The 19,275-nt window shown below is 57.3% G+C and overlaps 1 protein-coding gene across 2 annotated transcripts in view; it reads right to left on the minus strand.

Moving 5' to 3' along the window:
• UNC5B (unc-5 netrin receptor B) overlaps positions 1-19,275 on the minus strand; it is an 87,802-nt gene that overhangs the window by 4,925 nt on the left and 63,602 nt on the right. The window contains exons 2-15 of one of the 2 annotated variants that reach the window (XM_061181217.1): positions 17,542-17,766; positions 12,961-13,104; positions 12,396-12,499; positions 10,879-11,059; positions 9,956-10,123; positions 9,010-9,174; positions 8,765-8,797; positions 6,651-6,845; positions 5,917-6,306; positions 5,200-5,287; positions 4,149-4,317; positions 3,756-3,989; positions 1,526-1,675; positions 800-964 (exon numbers count right to left, since the gene is read on the minus strand). In XM_061181217.1, the coding sequence (XP_061037200.1) occupies positions 800-964; positions 1,526-1,675; positions 3,756-3,989; positions 4,149-4,317; positions 5,200-5,287; positions 5,917-6,306; positions 6,651-6,845; positions 8,765-8,797; positions 9,010-9,174; positions 9,956-10,123; positions 10,879-11,059; positions 12,396-12,499; positions 12,961-13,104; positions 17,542-17,766 (2,411 nt within the window). The remainder of the gene's footprint in view (positions 1-799; positions 965-1,525; positions 1,676-3,755; positions 3,990-4,148; positions 4,318-5,199; positions 5,288-5,916; positions 6,307-6,650; positions 6,846-8,764; positions 8,798-9,009; positions 9,175-9,955; positions 10,124-10,878; positions 11,060-12,395; positions 12,500-12,960; positions 13,105-17,541; positions 17,767-19,275) is intronic. The other variant, XM_061181227.1, reaches the window with a different exon arrangement.

Below are 19,275 nucleotides of genomic sequence, written 5' to 3' on the forward strand. Positions count from 1 at the left end.
GCTGATGCCATCTCGTGATTACAAAGCCACAGGGGGCCTCAGCCCCAGTCTAATCCACGTGGACCCACTTTTACACAAACGCAAATGAAGTCTGGAAAGGAGAAGTGACTAATCCATGGTCACATGCCACGTTAGTGGTAGAGCTAGGTCTAGACCAGGGGTCCCCAGCCGGTCCGCAGTCTGTTAGGAACCAGGCCGCACAGCAGGAAGTGAGTGGCGGGCGGGCGAGTGAAGCTTCATCTGCCGCTTCCTATCGCTCGCATTACCGCCTGAACCATCCCCCGCACCAACCCCCGTCCATCCGTGGAAAACCTGTCTTCCATGAAACCGGTCCCTGGTGCCAAAATGGTTGGGGACCGCTGGTCCAGACTATATCCAGTGCTCTTTACACTGCACTGCAAGGAGGGCCTAGCACTGCTCCCTAGGTGGCCTAGGTTTTATAAACCTCAATCCGGATTATAGTGGTGGAGAGCCACAGGCTTGGGCCAAGCGTTGGCTTGATTCAAGGTCCATGATACCTGCCCTCCCTAAAACCTTCTTTCTCACCTCCCAGGTGGGGATCCTCGTATCTGTCTCCCTTGTGGTTGTAAAGATTTGGTGAGATTTGGTACAGGCCAAGCCCAGGCTCGGCACTCAGTAAGTCACAGCTGTTAGCAAAGAGTGACCAAGTCCCAGCTCAGACTTGGGAGGTGAGGGGCACAGCTCTGTGGGAGGTGGCCTTTCCCCCAGATGAGGGGGAGCCTGGGGTCTGCACGCTGCAGCGCCCAGCCCCGTGGGGTGTCCGCTCTCCGGCCCTTACCTCTGCCAGCGTGGTGTGCAGCTGGAATATCTGGCCCTCCCCCTCCACCTGCCGCACGCAGATCTTGCAGGTGAGCTCCGTGGAGGCCAGGCTATGCCTCTCCAGGGTGAAGGTGCAGTGCAGGGCCTTCTGGCTGCCACTCCAAATGTGATAGAAGGGGATCTCCTGGGGGAGGAGGGGCAGGGTCAAGGAGGCGAGGCCAGCCTGCCCTGCCCTCGGGGAATGGAGGCGGAGGCAGGTAAGGGGGCCAGCCTCAGGGAGGGTTGGGACCTCTCCATCCAGGTGGGCAGAGGAAGAGGAGCTGGGCAAGGGCCCTTCAGTTGAGAAAGGGAGTATATGGGTGAGAAGGCACGAGTCTGAATATGTGACTGTGTGTGTGCATGTGCCTGGGTCTGGCAAGCCTCGTGGACTCAATGGTGTCACACAGATGGGCGTGTGCAGAGGGATGTGACCATCAGAGATTAGTTTGGACAATCTGCCAGCCATGAACGCTCTCAGAGATGGTAAGGTCTCTTTAAAGATGACGGGTACAGACATTTGTGTGGGGGAGTATGTGACAGGGGTGGCAGGGGGAGGGAGACAGAGAGAGACACAGGGATGGGAGTGGGGACCAAGGCTGCAGGACCGACGGAGGAGGCAGGGAGGGGAGTTGGACTTCTCTGGGCAGCCCCCCAAGTGCGCCCCTCCCCAGCTCCATCCCTCCCCCTCCTGCGGCCCAGCCCTCACCTGGTACTTGGCCAGCAGCTTGCTCCTCCAGTGGGCGTGGGGCATGTCGTGCAGGGAGAGGCGCAGGTTATGGTAACTGTCCTTAAACAGTAGGGGTTTTGGCTCCTCCACTAGGTAGCCACCCAGGGTTCGCTCCAGCTCCAGCACCTCCTGTGGGCCAGGGAGCAATGAGAAGGGGGAGCCCATCACATTTGGCCAAAGGGCCCTTTCCTGCTGCAAGTTTGGGGCTTGGGGACACACGTGGGCAGAGGGAACTAGGCTGTAACATTGAAGGCAGGGAACCATCTGAGCCACAGGGCTGGGATTTGGTAAGTGCTCATAGAAGACTTACTGTGTGGACAGATGCATGGATGAATGGATGGAGGGAAAAAATAGATGGATGAATGGACAGATGGTGGGACAGGTGGATGGATGAATGGATTTACAGATGACTGAATAGATGGACTGATGGATGGATGGTTAAGTAGATGGATAAATAGATGGGTTGACAAATGGATGGATAGACAGATCAACAGAGACAGACGGACAAAATGATTTGCAGATGAATATACAAATGGATGGGTACAGAAACAGAAGAACACATGGAAGAAAAGATAAATGCGTGGATGAGTGATGGCTGGATGGACAGATAGATTATGGACTAAATGAATACACAGACAGATGGGCAGAAAGTTGGATGGATGGATGTATGCATGGATAGATGGGTGAATGGATGGGTGAATGGATGAATGGATGGACAGACGGATGGATGGGGATTGAATAAATAAAGACGTTAGCCAATGCCATCAAGCCAATATGTGGCAACTTCCCTCTTGATCTCCATTCCATTCTCTGACTATAACTAGATGTTAGCCAATGCCCTAATACCAAGGGATCCAGGCTGCAAGAGCATTTCCCAGGAGCCTCTAACCTATTATGGGCCTCCTGCAAGTTCAGGTCAGCCTGGTCCCAGCAGAAGATACTCACTCTCCCACAAGGCCTTTTAACCTGTGTTGCATCAGTCGGCAACTTGGAGTTTGAGAGAAGTCACATGAGACTGAGAGGCAAAGGAGATAGAAAGGCCCACAGATGGTGGGCGGGAGGAGGCCTGGAGCTACAGGAAAGGAGAAGGCTTCAAAGCAGCAGGGGATGGAAGGATGGAGAAGGAAAAGGGGTTTAAATAGGGCCAAGGCTCTGTGCTCTTCCACTGTTTGTCAGGATGAGACTGAGATCCTGGGAACTGGTGGGAGGGCTGGGCAGAGAATGGACAGGGTCTCAGAGGCTGGGGGGACAGGGTGGTACTAACACCTGCCGTTATCAGGTTCTAGGTGCTAAAATCCGGTCCCTTCAACTTCTCTCTCTTCCTGCCCCGAACCCCTTCTCATCTGCCGTGCACCCCCCTCGCTTAAGGGCACTGTCCGTTCTTTTGCACACACTAGGAGCTTGGCTGTCAGCCGCCCCCTCCCCCCACCCCGTTCCTCCCATCAGTCACTGTTTCTGTCCATTCTACTGACTAAACAGACTCCAGGCCCCTCTCCAGCTGTTGTCACTGTCTGTTGTCCAAGGTCCAGCTGCAGCCTCCTAATTGGTCTCCCTGCCTCTTGTCTACCCATCCCCACTGCGTAGCTTTCAAAAGAGCACCCATGAACAGGTGTCCACCGGGTCTCTGCCCCCGCCCACTGGATAGGTTCCAAATTCCTTGCCATGACCCTAAGGCTGTTGGGAGGCTGAGCCCTGCCTGTCTCTCCAGCCCCACCTCTCACACCCCTGCATGCTTTGGCACACAGAACAACACACCTGCCTCTGCATAAGCTGCTCTGTCTCCTGGAATGCGCTTCTTCCTTCTCTGCCCAGAACTCCCACCTGTCCCTTGGAGCTTAGGTCTAAGGTCAGCCCTGCTGTGAAGCCTTCTCAGACCCCCTCCCCAACAACCAGGACCTGCCAGCCCCTCCCAGGCTGATGTTCCCTTAGCCCTGCATCAGTGATCCCCTGGTCTGTCTCCCACCTCTAGCCCGCAGCTTGGTGAGGGCAGAACTGTGCCCAACTCATCTCTGTATCTTGAGGATCTGATGCGATTTCAATGTTTGAGGAACAAATGAATGACTGAATAAGGCTGATGGTGGCAGAGGGTGCCTGGCAGGTACCATGATGCTGGGGAGGGGGATACTGGAAGGTACCATGCAGCTGGCCGGCTGTGGGTGAGGTACCCGCAGTGTGCAGGCCTGTGTGGGTACCCATGGCCTGGCCTTACCTTCAGTGCTACGGGCGTGTCCTCCAGGCAGTAGACCCTGAGGCTGTACTCCAGAGAGGTGCAGAGGGCAGGGGCGAAGATGGCCAGCTGGAGCCGCTTGACCGCCGAGCGGGAGTAGGACTCACCCGTGAAGACGTAGGTGCCCAGCTGGTCCAACAGGATGTGGCAGGACCTGGCCTCCAGCTGGCAGTAGCAGGGGGTGTTAAGGGTCTCCTCATCCAGGGTGACCACCTCCTGCAGGGTGACAGGGGGGGTGAGGTGGCTGCATCAGCCAAGGCCCTGGAGAGGGTCCAAGCAGGTTAGGCCAGTAGGAAAGGGGCTTCCTCTCAGCTCCCGACACCTCCTGGGGCAGGTTGGGTTAGGGGACCCGGCCCCCCGGCCTTGGCTCCTCACCTCCCAGTGGCCCTGGTGGGCCTGGGTCTTGAGTTGGAAGATCCAGTCACCGGCACTGACTTCAGCACAGTGTGGCAGCGTGAGGATGACGGGGCGGCACAGCAGGAGGCCCGTGGGCCCGCAGGTCACCGAAGGGCTCAATACTGTCTGGGTCCCTTCCGAAAGCGGGCTGGGGTGGGGTGGAGGGCAGGAGGGAGGCAGTGAGGGAGCGGTGCTGGGCCCCCCGCTCTGCCCCAGCTCCTGGGATGGGAGAAGGCAGGACTGCACCCTGGGGGCTCCCAGAGGCCACGGGTTAAGGAAAAATGGCACCGGCCTTGAGGTCGTTTCTAAAGTTTTGCTATTACTCCGCAATATTCTCATAGCCAAATCTTTGCTCCCATTTTCAAAGGTTCTGCACTCCAGGGATGTTGTGGATAGGTGCTGCTAAAGTGCCCTCTGGAAAGCTGGTACCCATCCACGCTCCCACCGACGCACCGTGGGAGGGCTGTGTTCCCATTCTCTCACCAGTGTGAAGGTATTACGACATCTGAAAATATCTTCGCAAGTTGATGAAGCAAAAAGACTTCCAGTATCTTATGGCTGTCTGAATGACTGTTTCTTTGACTACAAATTAGGTCAAACATTTTCTCATAACCTATTGGCCGCTATGTGTGTGTGTGTGTGTGTGTGTGTGTGTGTGTGTGTGTGTGTGTATAAGAGAGAGTGTGTGTGACTCACTTGTTCATATCCTTTCTCCATTTTTGTACTGAGATGTTCAGTTTTTCTTATTGGTCTCCCAAACCTCTTTACATAGTGAGGATAGTAGCCCTTTGTCATATTGTAGCCAGCTGGTCAACTGGCTTTCAGTTTTATGATTTGTTGTGCTGGTTTTGCACGGTTTAAATGTGAACATAATAAGATCTAGCAATGTCTTCCTTGGAGAACAACCTCTAGCCTTAGGATTGGACTTAGAAGGGGAGATGGTGACCTTTGAGCCCAAGGTGGGCAAGCAGCAGGGAAAGAGAGGCCGAGGAGGGGGCAGCCGGGCTGGGGCTGGGGTCTCTATACTCACAGGGTGTTTTCTGCCTTGTTGATGAGGAGGTACATCTCGTAGAACTTGCCCTGGGGAATGGCTCCATTGGGCACCAGCAGGCTGACCCCTAGGGGGAGAGGGGGGTCAGTAGGGAGGGGCTGGAGGGAGTCCTGGAGCTTAGAACAGGGGATGGGGGGTTGGCCCCCATCTTGGAGCAGGGAGAGAAAGACATCTGAGCTCCTGGTGGTCACCAGCAAGGAGTGGGGAGAGGGGACTGGGTGCAAGGAAAGGACGGGTCACTGACTGCAGAGGGGCTGTCAAGTAGCACAGTGGCCGCTGGCATTGCAACGGGGTGTAGAGATGGGGCAAAGACCTGGAGTCTGAAGGTGCAGTGCCAGCCCCAGCCTAGCTCAGTGTATGACACTGGGAAACTGTCAACTGCTGGCTCTGCAACCTGAGCTGGGCAGCCCTGCCTTTTCAACAGCACTCTGTTGGTTTGTTGACTACATCGGGGTATTCTTTCCCACTCACCAGACGGTGAAACTGAGGTTTAGAGAGTTCCCCTGCCCTTGTGAGACAGAGGCAGGCCTGGACTCCAGGTCTTCTATTTTATAATCACTTCTTCCCCTTGGGCCTCACTTTCCCCATCTGTGAAATGGGACCAGGGAAGCCCTATCTTCTGCTGGGTGAGTGTTGGGACTGTCTAGAGGGGACATGCTGAGGCCAGACTGATGGGCGAGCAGAGCAGGGACCCACCTGTGTCAGGGATGCTGAGCCTCCCGCCCAAGCAGCCAAAGGTGCCGCTGACACTGCTCCCCGGGTCACGGGGCATGCCCAGGAGCTGCTGGGACCCAAGGCTGGCACTGCGCAGGTGCAGGAAGTGGGCATCCCGGGCAAAATCACCAGGGTACGTGCCGGGTGGCAGGACTCCGAGCAGGTCAGCCCCGTCTGCCAGGCCTGGCCCAGAGCTGGTGGTGCTAGAGTTGTAGACCTTGATCTTGAGGTTGGGCAGGGGGTCCAGCAGGGGTGAGTTGGTCATTGGGATCTTGTCGGCCGAGTCCTGCAGGGCGTACATGGGCCCGCGGTAGATGCCCGCACTGGCAGTGAGGTCCGGAGGCACAGATGGGTGCAGGAGCTGCGGGTTGTCTGCAGGGCCGGGGGCTGCAGTCAGACCAGCCGTGCCTCGCTGGCCCCGTCCCACCCTCTGCACCTGCCGGGGGGCCTTCTTTTACAAAATCCCACCCAAACGTCCAGCTCTGAAAGGTTCCATTGCCACCTGCGGCAGGAAGCTTAGGGACTCACCACCTGGGTTACTTCTTCTTTCCTGCATCTCTCTAACCAAACTCATCCAGTGATCTTTAGAGAAAACTCTAGGAAAACCTCTTGAGGGAGTCAGGAGCCTCTGCTCTGGTCTGGCTGGTCTGGCTGGCTGCCACACCCCCTGGGAACCCTGCCTGCACCCGCCACCCCAGGCGTTCCCAGGTCCTTACTGGGCCTCGCAGTCTTAAAGTTGACTGGGTGGAAGCCGCCAGTGAGGGCGGCGGACGAGTCGGTGATGTCGGTGTCGAAGTCCCGGCAGTTGCGGCGGTACACGACCACCCCTACCACCACGAGGACGACCACCACCACGAAGATGGACACCACAAGGCCTGCGTACAGCGCCACATCCCCCGAGGACTCCAGAACTGCGGGGACAGGAGGGCTGAGTGAGGGCCAGGGGGCAGAGACCCTGGCCCTGAGGGAGCCAGAGATTCCCTTGGTCCCCGGGGAGAGGCAGGGCCTGGGACAGACTGGTGCTGTGCTAGGTTCTAATCTGAGCCCTGCCAGACAGGCTGGTGACCTCAGGCAAGCCTTGAACCTCTCTGAGCATCAGTCTCTATAAGTAAAATGGTCTAAATGTCCCTGCCCCCCTGCCCTGCTTCTCTCCCCGTGTGGCAAGGAGAGGCAAAGGGACTCCTGGAGTTAACACTCCCAAGAGTTAATTCATTGCTCTCTGCCCAGGAGGTGACAAGGCGCCTGTGGCTCAGAGTCACGGGACCACTAAGTGTCCTCTCAGAGCTGGGATTAAGACCTAGGGCCTCACTAGCAGCCTGCAGCAATCCCTATAGGACCCAAGGCCCTGGTTCCCAGAAATCTCTGCAAGTAGCCGCTCTGAGCTCACCTTCCATTCTGTGCTGAGGGCAGGAGGCGGGGGGCGGGGGGGTGAGGGGGAGCAGGAGGAGGGGAATGAGATGCGTGGCAATGGGATGGAGAGGAGGAAGGAAGGGGCTCAGGGAGGCAACCCATGTCGACACTCCCCGCCCCCAGACAGGCTGCTGGGCTGGAGAAGGCCCGGCTCTGGGTGAGGGGCAGGTCAGGCTGCTGCTCAGCTGGAAGTAACCCCACATAGCTAGGCAAGGAAGTGTCGGGGTCCAGAGGCAGGCTCCAAAGCAGGGCTGTCCAACAGAACTTTCTATGATGATGGCACATCCCGTGTCTGCACTGTCCCCCATGACAGCCACTAGCCACAGGTGGTTATTAAACAACTAAAATGTGGCTGGCTTGACTGAGGAAATGAGTTTTTAAATATATTTATTTTCAGCTAAGATAAATACAATTTTCAAGCCACCCGTGGCTAGTGGCTACTACACTGGACAGCACAGCCTAGCCAAGACGGCTGCCCTTCCCCCTTGTTTCCTTTGGGAGCTCCGGGAAGCCCCTGTCCACTCCCTCCCCTCCCCAGGGACCCTCGGAGAGGAAGGCCCGCTTTCCTTCCTGGTGGAGGCCTGAGCTTCAGCAAAGTAGGGCAGGGCTCTCAGCCCTCATTTTTGCCTGCTTCTATCACCTTCTGGACCCCCATCTCTCCTCATTCTTGGGCTCCCCAGGAGAGCTGCCGGAGAAGGTCCCGGGGCTGGGCTCGCACCTCTCTGGGGGTTTTGCCTCATGACATCGTCACTAATCATGGGGGTCACTTGCCTGGTGATTTACAATATCTAATCAGTCACCAGTCTGGCCCCCCTGTGAGTTGCACTGAAGGCCTCACTACTGATTTGATAATTCCAGAATTATTTGGAAATTGTGGTTTAATTACCACACGCCAATCTGCCCAAGCAGCTTTACTACAGCGGAGCATAGCCCCTGGGGGATGGATGATGAGCCCCCAGGGTCTGACACAGAGCAGCGGGCATCCCAAGGACTTAGGAGGCTTCAGTCGGCTGCTGGGGGCACAGTGAGGGGCACCAGGAGGGGCAGGTGTGGGCCTACTTGCTGGCCCCCTCCCACAGAGGACAACCAAGGGGTGGGGCTCGGAGCACCAGCTCTGGCCAAATACTTAGGTTCTAATTCTGGCTGGATCCTTGGGTATCAGTTTCTCCTCCTATAATGGGAGGGGTCAGGATAGCATCCTAGGGCCTTTCTGTCAGCCGAGGGTCTGCCTGTCTGACTGTGATGAAGACCATGCCACATGTAGCATCAGGTGCTGGGAACCCCGTGGAGGGCTGGTAGTGGGCACCTTCAGCTCTCCCTGCCCCTCGCCCTGCCCTGCACCCCACCCCCTGGAAAAGCCAGCCGAGGAAAACCAGGGATCCCCCCAGAGGAAAGAGAACAGCCATGAAATGGGACTTACGGTGGCTTTTGGGGTCACTTAGAGTTTTCTTATCTGTTGAGGGAAATAAAGGGAAAGACAATGACACAGATGGCAGGGAAAGGGTGGTAGAGGAGGTGACGGGGAGATGCATGGATGAGATGACAGAGTGGCAGGCGGGCAGGGGCCCCGAGGGGCTGCTCCACTGCAGGCTGGGAGGGGGGGGCCGGGGGGCCCTTATCTGGCTCCAGAGCCCCCACCCTGGGCCCTGCCTTCCAAGGACTCACTCTGCACGCACAGCCCGTCGGTGCAATTCTTGGAGTCAAGGAGGGTCCCGCTGCAGTCCCGGCCTCCGTTCTGGGGAGGGGGCGCCATGCACTCGCGGCTGCGCCAGTGCGCACACTCGGTGCTACAGGCCGACCACTTGCTCCACTCCGTCCACGCACCGTCGACTGTGGGGACACAGCACGTGGTGCATGGGGACACGTGCATGCACAGAATGCACACACAGTTATGTGTGCACAACACAGCAGTGCATGCACACACACACACACACACACACAGTGCAGCAGGGAAAGAGGAACCCAAGACACACGCATGCCATCCAGAGAAATCCACACCTCATGCCAGTGCAGAGACAGGAGCACCAGGTGGGCGAAGACAGCCCAAATAGACACATAAGGTCACTGACGCAGATACAGCCCAGGGCACAAGTGTACACAAAGAGGTACAAACCCAGGGTGAAAAACACCACATCAGTCACACAAACATGTCACCAAAGAGAGAGAACACAGACCAACCGATGGGGCCACAGAGTAACACAGAAGGAAGAGAGGACTGCAGCAAGGTAGGGTCAGCGGCCAGGTGTGTCTAGCAGTCAAGGGCAGGAGCACAGGCTCTCTGACCCCAGGAGCCTCTGGGGCCCCGGCCTGGGGGCTGACGCTGAGAACCCTCGGCCTGGAGAGCAGACCGCCCACCCCTCAGACCGCAGCTCAGAGCCTCTGCCTCTGTCTCTCCCGCAGCCCAGGGCAGAACAGGAGGTCAGCGGGCAGAGCATCCAGTCCAGCCTGGTCAGTCAGCTGGGGGACCCGGGACAAGCACCTTCTGCCCCCACCCTACCCCGACGGGGAGAGATCGGCTGTCCTGACTGGCAGACACCAGAGCACAGAAGGCGGGGCTGGGGCTGGCGTGGGGCTGGGCGTGGGTGGACTGCCACCTGGCCGGTGGCCTCACCTGGGCACACGGTGGTGCAGGCAGTCTTCTGGAAGGCCTGGCCCTCACAGAAGGCGCCTCCATTGAGTGGGGCGGGGTTGGTGCAGGTCCGTGTGCGCTTCTGCCAGCCGCGGCCACAGCGGTTGGAGCAGGGTGACCACTCAGCCCAGCTGGACCAGCCGCCGTTCACTGCAGGGGTAGCAGTTGTCAGCAGGTTGGCCTGGCTCTTCGTCCCGTGGGCCCCCCAAGCCCCATCCTCCAGCTATGATGAGGCGCCTCTGCTGAGGCCTGGCCCTTCCTAGCTGGACCCCTCCTGCCTCCAGGGCTGGGGACTCAGATACCAGCGGGCAGACGCGGGTTGCATCTGTCAGCACCAGAGGCGACCCAGGAGGTCATTGTCTATTCCCCGCCCCATTGTCCAATGGCAAACAAAGGTTCAGAGAGGGCTGACACTTACACAAGGTCTACCCGTGAGTAATGGGGGGCTTGGAACTGGAACCCAGTACAGGGCTCTTTCTACAACACTCATTTCAGCCATGGCTCTGGCCCTCCCACCCAAGGGGACAGCAAGGAACAGCTGACGGGCCTGAGCAGTGGTCCCTAACTGCTAGAACAACAGGCTTGGGGATGGGGATACTGACTGGGCCCTGCCTTAGCCCTGACTCTCAGAGAACTGGGTCTTCCCCTTCAGGGATAAGCAAAGGGCCTGAGAAGGGGCAAGTGCTCCTGGCTGTGGACCCAGGAGTCCCTGACTTCACCACTAGCTTTGCTGTGTGACCTTGTGAAGGCACCTCCCCTCTCTGGGCCTCCTCTTCCTCCCCACCTGTTCACCAAGGTCCTGCTGGCTTCTGGGTAGGGAAGGGTCAGCCGTATAGCCCCAGGCTCTCCCCCTCCGTCGGCTGTGTCCTCCCCCGCCCACCCCCCCAGCCCACTCTGGGCCGCACCGTAGACAATGATGGTGGCGGTGGTGCTGCGGCGCTTGGCCACGATGTTCTTGGCCACGCAGGTGTAGTTGGCCGTATCTGAAAGGCGAGCCTGGCGGATGATGAGGTTGTGGTCGATGGTGAGCAGGAAGTTGGTGTCCTGGGTGGGATCGATGACGTCCTCGTTCTTGAGCCATTCCACCTACAGGGGCAGGGTTGCAGCTGTGAGGGCCCAGGGCCCGATCCCCTGCACCCCGGGAGTGGGCCCTCTCTTGGGCGGAAGGGAGGCCTGACCATAAACAGGACTGCAGTTCTAGCCATGTCCACCCACGGTGGTGACACAGGGGGCAGGGCCTCCACGGGCCAGGCACTGTGCTGGACACCACAGAACACAGTGGTTAAGATGACCACCCACCAGCTGAGTGGCCTTGGGAAGGGACTTCCACTTGGCCTCAATTTCATCAACTGTAAGATGATATTTAATAGCACGACCCATAGGACTACTCGGAGGATGAAATGAATCAGTATATGGAAAGTGTGGAGGCCATGCCTGGCTCACGGTAAGTATTGATACTAAATAAGAACATGTCTTCATCATTAACTCTGCAAACCGACTCCCTTAGCCAGTGTGAGAGGCCTGGCAGGTGATTAAAAACATGGTCCCTGGTCTGGCAGACCTGGGTGTGCAAATGCCAGCTTTGCCACTCACTAGCTGGGTCACCCTGGGTGACCGCTTCACCTGTCCCAGTGCTGTGTTCCCAGCCATAAGATGGGATGACAATACCCACCTTGAAGGGTTGCTATGAGGACCAGCGTGCCGAGTGCCAGGCACATGTGGGAGCCACGAGGGGTAGCTATTACAGAAGGTGTCTGTCTGAGCTCATTTCCAGATGGGGGTCTGGGCTGGGGGGAAGCTAAGTGATTAGAGCAAAGGTTCTGAGCTGGAAGCCCAGGGTTCCATCTTCCCCAATCCTGTTCTACTGAGGTCTCTGGAAACAAAGCTGAGATGTTTCCCCATGCCCTGCTCTGACTAGAGGACCACCAGTGCAGGGAGCGGGAGAGAGGAAGCAGGTCTGGAACACAAGCAGGGCAGTAAGAGGACAGGTGGGCATCACCCAGGGATGCACAGGCCATGTGGTGCAGGAAGGGGTGATCAGCTTGTGGGCTGAGTTTGTGCTCAGACGCACGTATTATGATACACATAAAGCTGGGGCCTTGGGTTCTGGGTGGGGTGGGGGAAAATGGTGTATATGGCCACTTCTCTTGTAGGAGATTGAGCCTGGGGTCAACCCAAGGAGCCCTAGGGGTTCCTGCCCCAGCTCTGCCCCATCCTGTGGGGTTATGCCTATGGAGGGCCCAGCTGGGGTCTGGCATGCGCCGAGTTCTACAGAGGTTGCAGTTCCTTTCTCTGTCTCTAGCCTTGATATCCCCATCTGTGAAATGGGAGGGCTCTGGAAGGCTGAGGCATTGTGGCTGGTGGTAAATACCATGCCTGGCTGGCCTCTGCCATGCCCAAAGTCCCCCATGTCCCCACTCACCTCAGCCACAGGCACCCCCTCTGGTGGGCGGCATTGCAGGAGAACTTCATGGTCCAGGGGCACTTCCTTGCCCAGAGGCTCCTGATCGAAGTTCTTGCGCAGGTCTGGGAGAAGGAAGGAAAAGTGTTCAAGGCACAGTCAGGCGGTGCAGGGAGGAGGCCTGTCAGGCAGAGCTGGATCCTGAAGGGCCCCATTCTAGCCACTAGGTGGCAGTGCACACCAAGGGAATGTTCACGGGGACACCCGGCCTTTACCTGGAGAACTTCTCCAAGATGGGGGCCTCACCAGGTGGACTCGGGGGAACAAGCTTCCCTCCCTGACTCCGGGACCCTATGCACGTGGTGACCGGGGATGGTGAGGAAGCTGGCAGCTTCCTTATATAAAAGTAGGCAAAAAAGGGCCGTTAGAAATCCTGGGGCCAAAGGTGGCACAGGTTCTGGGTCATGGAGCCTTCTGAGCTGGCATTCCTGTGCCCTGATGTCTGCGTGTGGAATTCTCTCTCCAGGATCCACAGGGAAGGGGAAAGGGCCCAGGAGAATGGGGTGAGGGTGTCAGGGTGGCGTACATGCAATGCGGACATAGGCCCGGCGACTCTTGGTGGTGCCCGCAGAGCTCCAGGCCACGCACTGGCACCAGTAATCCTCCAGTCCAAACAGCTCCTCCACCTGCTGCCGCGACACCTCAATCTGCACCTCTCGCACCTGCAGGCCTGGGAGGAGGAGAGAGACGCCATCAGGGGGCAGGTCTGAGGACAGAAGACACCGGACATGGGACCATAATATCTCTCTCCTTTCCAACCCCCCGAGTTCTGTGGGCTCCTCTCCCAAGTGCCTCACGTTTCCATTTTTCTCATCTCATCTGCCTCGAGCCTGGCCCAAGCCACCATTGCAGCTCACCTGGAAACTCAATGGCTAACCCAAGCCCTCTGCCCCCATCCAATCGACTTTCCACCCTGCAGATAGCTCTTCAAAAGGCACAAATGGCATGTTATTCCCCTGCTATATCTCCAGTCATCCCAGTGTAAAGACCCAGACCTTCGACGTGGCCTCCAGGCCCTGCATGATCTACCCACTGCAGCCTCACCGGGTGTCTTCCAGGCCCTCATGTTTTCCTGGCCTCTCTAGCCACAGGGCCTTTGCACATCCAGTCCCCTGCCTGGAATTCTCTTCTGTCCTTTCTGTGTCCAGTGAACTCCCAGTCACCGTCAGCTTTGGGCTGGGCCTCACTTCCGAGGGAAGCCCCCTGATGCTGGCCCACCCCCACCAGCTGTCAAAGTACCGCTCAGCACTCCCACAGCTGCACTGGACATTGGTCTGTGCAGTTATCATTCCCCACCCGGCCTGATTCCCTCATGGCACTGACCATTACCTGGAACTGTATTATTTATTGACGTGTTCATGTGTTAACTGTATCTCCTGCAGGAGAATGAGGTGGGGCTTTGTCCTGTTCACTGCCGTGGCCCAGGGTCTGGCACAGACAATGGGCTCAACAAATATGAGGCAAGCATGTGGCCTCTCTCTGGTCATGGCTCAGGAGCCTGTGGGGCTGGAGTTGAGGGAAGGCCCCTCTTCCTGGGAACCCCAAACGTCTCAATGACTCCCTGCTAGGGCCCAAGGGCCTCCTTGAACGACTGGATCCACTAGCCCACAGAGAAGGAATCACTCACTCTTTGCCAATCCTCCCTTGACAAAACCCTCTACGTTCAGGAAAGGGATGAACCCTCCTGGATGAGGGCACCCATCCGAAGCTCCTCCCCAAAGCTTGTGGGAGAACTGTAAGGCCTCCTCCACCAGGAAGCCCTCCCTGACTACCCCCTTGGTCTCGGAATTCCTAAAGCTATTCCTCCTCGCCATCATGTATCTGAGCTCATCCTCTCATGGTTGCTTGTGGGTTCTGATAAGCCCCTCAAGGGCGGGACTGTTGAGTGTACACATTGTAGTCCTGTGGCATGGTGGTTAGGTGGAGGGCTGGACTGCTTCTTGACAGGTTTGAATCCTGGCCCTACCTTCACTCCCCAACTGTGTGACCTTATCTAAGTTACTTAGCCTCTTTGAGCCTCGGTTCCCTCATCAGAGTAAAACACTCAGGGTAAATTCTAAATGAGTCATGGCAATTACAGCACCCAGCCCAGGCTGGACACAAATCTAATCTGGCAGCTCATCTGGATCTCATCCAGATCCTTCCTTTTACATCTGGAGAAACTGAGGCTTGGAGAGGGTAGGTGGCAGGCCGAAAGTCCCAGAGCAAGTTGCCAGCAGAGCTGAGATCAGCTATCTGGCGTCCTGCCCCAGTTAGAGTTCTGCCCAGTAATGAATGACACCTCTCTGGACCTCTCCCAGTGAAATCATTGCCTTAACTCTCCTGCATCCTGAGGGAGGGGGGCCCTTGCACTGGGAGCCCAGACAGTGAGGAACCCCTCCTGGTGGCCAGGGATCTAAATTGGAGGGGGCTGGTGTTTGCTGTGGGTGGAGCACCAGGAGGGAAGAGGCTTCTTGGGGACAGGGGCCCTGCCTGCTGGCAGTGGTTGCCTGGACTGCTTGCTCTACAAGCAATGCTGCATGGCCCGGGGCAGGAGAGTGGGGCCCTGCCCTTTATCCACCAGGCTGGGAGCCTGGAGGAGTGGCCCCTCTCAAGGGGTTCATCCACCCAGAATGTTTCAGGAGCACCCAACAGCTGGACAGATAAACTACCACCCAGCAGGGCTTGACACCGTGGCAATGGTCACCAGCAGGCAAAGAGGAGGACAGGGGCCTTTGGTCTCTCAGACTTGGGCCCCAGACTAGGTGTCCCCCTCAGCATGATGGCCAAGTGGCAGGCAGTGCCTGGACCAGGACACCCAGAGTTGGGCTGCCTGCCTTGACCTGGCATGAGCTAGTGGGTGGGCTCGTCCCACCTCTTTTGGCCCCCATCCTGTTTTCAGGGCTTCAGAGAGTGCCAGGGAGGGCTAGGGGTGGGAAGAAGGAGGAACCAGCCACACTGCTGCCAAGGGTGTGGCCTGCTGGACCACCGTCCATTCTTTGTAGCTAATGGGGACAACAGTGTCTTGATTTCTAGGGCTGGCAGGACTTGTGTGCCTGGTAGCAGGGGAGTAAGAGCCACCCTGTTACTAATAATCACAGGGTCTGTGAGGGGCCCTAGCAGGATACACTGTCCCCTTGCTCTGCAGGGCTAGAGGGGCTCAGGGGGACAGAGAAGTAAGAATAGGTTTCAAGAGGAAAGAAGCCAACAAAAACCCAGAAAGAAGATGGAGGAAACAGGTGTTTATTGAGCACCTGCTGGGTCCTGACACTGTGCTCAACGCTGTACAGGTATCACCTTGTTCCATCCTCACCAAGACCTGTTAATATCCCAGTTTGCAAAGAGAGAAACTGAGGCTCAGAGAGGTTGAGTGACTTCCTCAGGGTCACACAGCCAGAGCATGGGGGCAGCTGGGATATGGGGTTTTTTTCCTTTTAAAAGTTTATTTTTTGGAGAATTCCCTGGTGGTCCAGTGGTTAGGACTCCATGCTTTCACTGCCGAGGGCGCAGGTTCAATCCCTGGGTGGGGAACTAAGATCCCACAAGCCGTGCGGCGTGGCCAAAAAAAAGAAAAAAAAATCAGATAAAAAATCCTTTTCTTGGGACTTTCCTGGTGGTCCAGTTGTTAAGAATCCGTCTTGCCATTCAGGGGACGCAGGTTTGATCCCTGGTCAGGGAACTGAGATCCCACATGCCACGGGGCAACTAAGCCCGTGCACCACAACCAGAGAGAAGCCTGCGCACGGCAACGAAGAGCCCGCACACTGCATCCAAGGCCCGATGCAGCCCAAAATAAATAAATAAATAATTTTTTTAAAAATCATTTTTTTATTTTTAGATTTTGAGTGAGAATGAGACTCCAACTCTAACTTTTAAAATTCTTGAAATTCTTTAAAATTTTTGGTAAAATATACATAACCTACAACTTACCATTTTAACCAATTTTTAGGGTACAGTGTTGAATGACATTAAGTACATTCTGGGGTATGATTTTAAGTCTGAGTGGTTCTGAAATCTGTCAGCTTTTCACAGAAAAATAGAAGTTGAAGGAGGAAGAAAGAAGGAGAGAGAGTGAAAGAGAGTATGTCAGGGGAGAGACACAAGAATGATACTGAGGCAGAGAAAGAGAGAGACATAACGGAAAAAAGACAGACACAAAAGGAGACAGGGATGAGAAGGGAGAAGCAGGAGAGACAGAAGGAAAGAAGAGAGGGCTGAAAAAGGAAGAGAAAGAAAAGGTCAGGGAAGAGATGGTAAAAACGAAATCAAAGCCAAGGCAGGCTCTGGGGCAAAGGAGCCACCCCGAGCCTGGGGTCGGTTGGGGCTGCCCAAAGCTGGCTGCCCGCAGGTGACCTGCAGTGGGTGGCCCCCCTCCCTGGCCTGAGTTGGGGAAAGGATTTCCACCCCCGAAGGTCCTGTACTGTAAACAGGGGCTGGGCTCTGGGAGATGTGAGGAGCCCCAGGCTCTGCCTCCTGCCTGGGGTGGGGGGCCCCCAGGGACCTGCACACATCCCACGCTTCCTCCTAGTTTCCCACGCTTCTGCCACTCTCCTCTCCTGCAGGACTTGGGCTACATCCTAGCACCACCTCTATGATTATTTACTTAATATTTCTGGTCTTTTTTTTAAAACCTAAGCCAATTGATTTCTATGAAGGAAGCGTTGCATCATTACTGTGAACAAAAACAGTATCACTTCTCACCAACACAGAGGACCTGTGAAACTAGCGATGGTCTAGAATTCTGGTTGGGTGTTGGGGGCAGGGCTGCGATACAGAGCGGGCTCCTCTTCCTTAAACAGCGAGCACAGCAGGTGCTGGGGGAGCGGGGAAGAACCCTAGTCCCCGACTGGACCTGCTCTCTGATGTAAGCAGAGGACGGAAGGAAACTGGAAAAGGGAGCTAGCTCTCAGCAAGGGATTTGGTGCTGTTTCACCTGGTCACCCAGTCAGACAGGGCAAGCGGCCAAGCCTTGGGGAAATACTGGTCCAGGGTGAACCTCAGAGGGGACACTGAGGCCCGGGGGCACCGTGGCTGTATGAGGTCTCACATGGAGCCAGGGTGGAGCCAGGCCCAGGACCCTCTGGGCCTGGGGTGACCCGGGGGTGCCCGGCGAGCGGGGTGGGCTCACCGGTGGCCTCGTCCAGGCTCTCCTGCGTGACGTGGTTGTTCTGGCTGACCCACTCGCCGTTGCACTTGAAGTAGATCTGTGTGGCGGGGAAGGCACGGCAGCGCAGCTCCACCGGCTTGTTCTTCACGATGTAGGCGTCCTGCGGCTCCCGCAGGAAGTGGGGCAGCGGCTCTGCCGGCGCCGACGGGAAGGAGTCTGGGAGCACCTCGCTGCCAGAATCAGTGCCTGCAGAGGGTGGAGGGTGGGAGGGCTCCGTGAGGCCACAGGCTGGGAGGCCTGGGTCCCCTCTATCCCCTGGGGGCTGTGGCAGAGAGAGGAGGCCGGGGGAGGAGGAGGGGTAGGCAGCTGAGGAGACCTGCTGGGACGCCCTCTGTGGCCTGGGCGAGGTCTGACACCTGTGGCCTCGGTTTCCCCACTGTGACCTGCTTTTAAGAGGCTGTGTTTTGGAGCCAGTCCCAGCCCTGTGATGCTGTGTGATTCTACTTTTTTACAGATGGAGGAGTCAGGGTGGACCAGGGAGGTGAGGTGACCCATCAGGGCAAGGACACCCCTCTCCAGCCCTCACCACCGGCCCTCCCCAGCCTCCCTCCAGTTTCCCACGGCGATGCCACAGTATGTGAAGAGCTGGAAATGGGCCTGAGGCTGGAGCTCAAACCAGGCCAGCTCTGCCCTGAAGCCACAGCTGCCCTGTGCAGCCCCAGCCAGCCAGGTTGATGGAAGCAGGGAGACAAGTCAGGGCCCACAGGGGCGAGGGTGGGCTGAGGTGGGGTGGCAGCACCAGGCCTGGGCTCCCTGGTGCTTGTTCCCAGGGTGCCGCCACCTCCAGGAAGCCCACGGCAGGCAGCAGCATGCGGGGGAGACTACCTTCCCTGCAGCCTCCCCCCAGACCCTCCCTTCCTCTGGTCTGTGGCTCTGATCCACCCCCTTTGCCTTTCCTGCTTCAGCCAAATCCACACCCTCGGTCCTATGGATGAGGGCACTTGGGAGGCTGGAAAGGCAGTGAGGCTGTGCTGGCGGCCATCTCTTCCCGCAAAGGGGGATGGAACCCCTGGCCCCGCCCGGCTCCCTGGAAAGAACAGCACCTCGGGAGGTGAGACAAACAGGAAGGGAGAGGGGCCTGGCCACCACCAGTGTGGGGAGGGAGGGAAACCAGGCCAGGCCAGGCTACTGGTTTACAATCCACGTAGGAAAATTGACTTTCCAATGCCAAGCCCCAAACAATTAGGTGGCTGGGGACAAGCGGCAGGGGGCTTGTCCTCCTCTGCTAACTGCTCCCGAGGAAACAACGAATTAAGCCGCAGGGGTGCATGTGTCTGCCCAGCCCCTCGCCAGCCTGCCGCAGTCCTGTCACTGTCCCAGCGCTCCAGTCCATCAAGTGGAGCTGGGGCCCCAGGAGGCCACGGGTTAGACACGCTCGGCCCTCGGGAGCCCCGCTATGGGCAGAGGGGCCAAAGGGACACATGGTTCTTCAAGAGCAGAATGAACAAAACGTGCCTAACATGCTTTCTCAGTGTCATCTCCTTGTGGATCACGAGCTCCTGCTAAGACGGGGGCTCTGAGAAAATGCATGGGTTGTCACTGGCTCCAAGCTCTGGGCTGTGGGTGGGGTATGTGTGCGTGGCCTGGGGGACCGAAGGGGAAGCCAGCAAGAAAGAGGATGAATCCAGCATGTTCCCTGTGACCCATGGAGAGCCCTTAACTCTGACCTTGTTACTTTGTCTATGAAGAGGGCAG

The sequence above is a fragment of the Eubalaena glacialis genome, chromosome 1 (assembly GCF_028564815.1).
Source record: "Eubalaena glacialis isolate mEubGla1 chromosome 1, mEubGla1.1.hap2.+ XY, whole genome shotgun sequence".
Classification (NCBI taxonomy): domain Eukaryota; kingdom Metazoa; phylum Chordata; class Mammalia; order Artiodactyla; family Balaenidae; genus Eubalaena; species Eubalaena glacialis.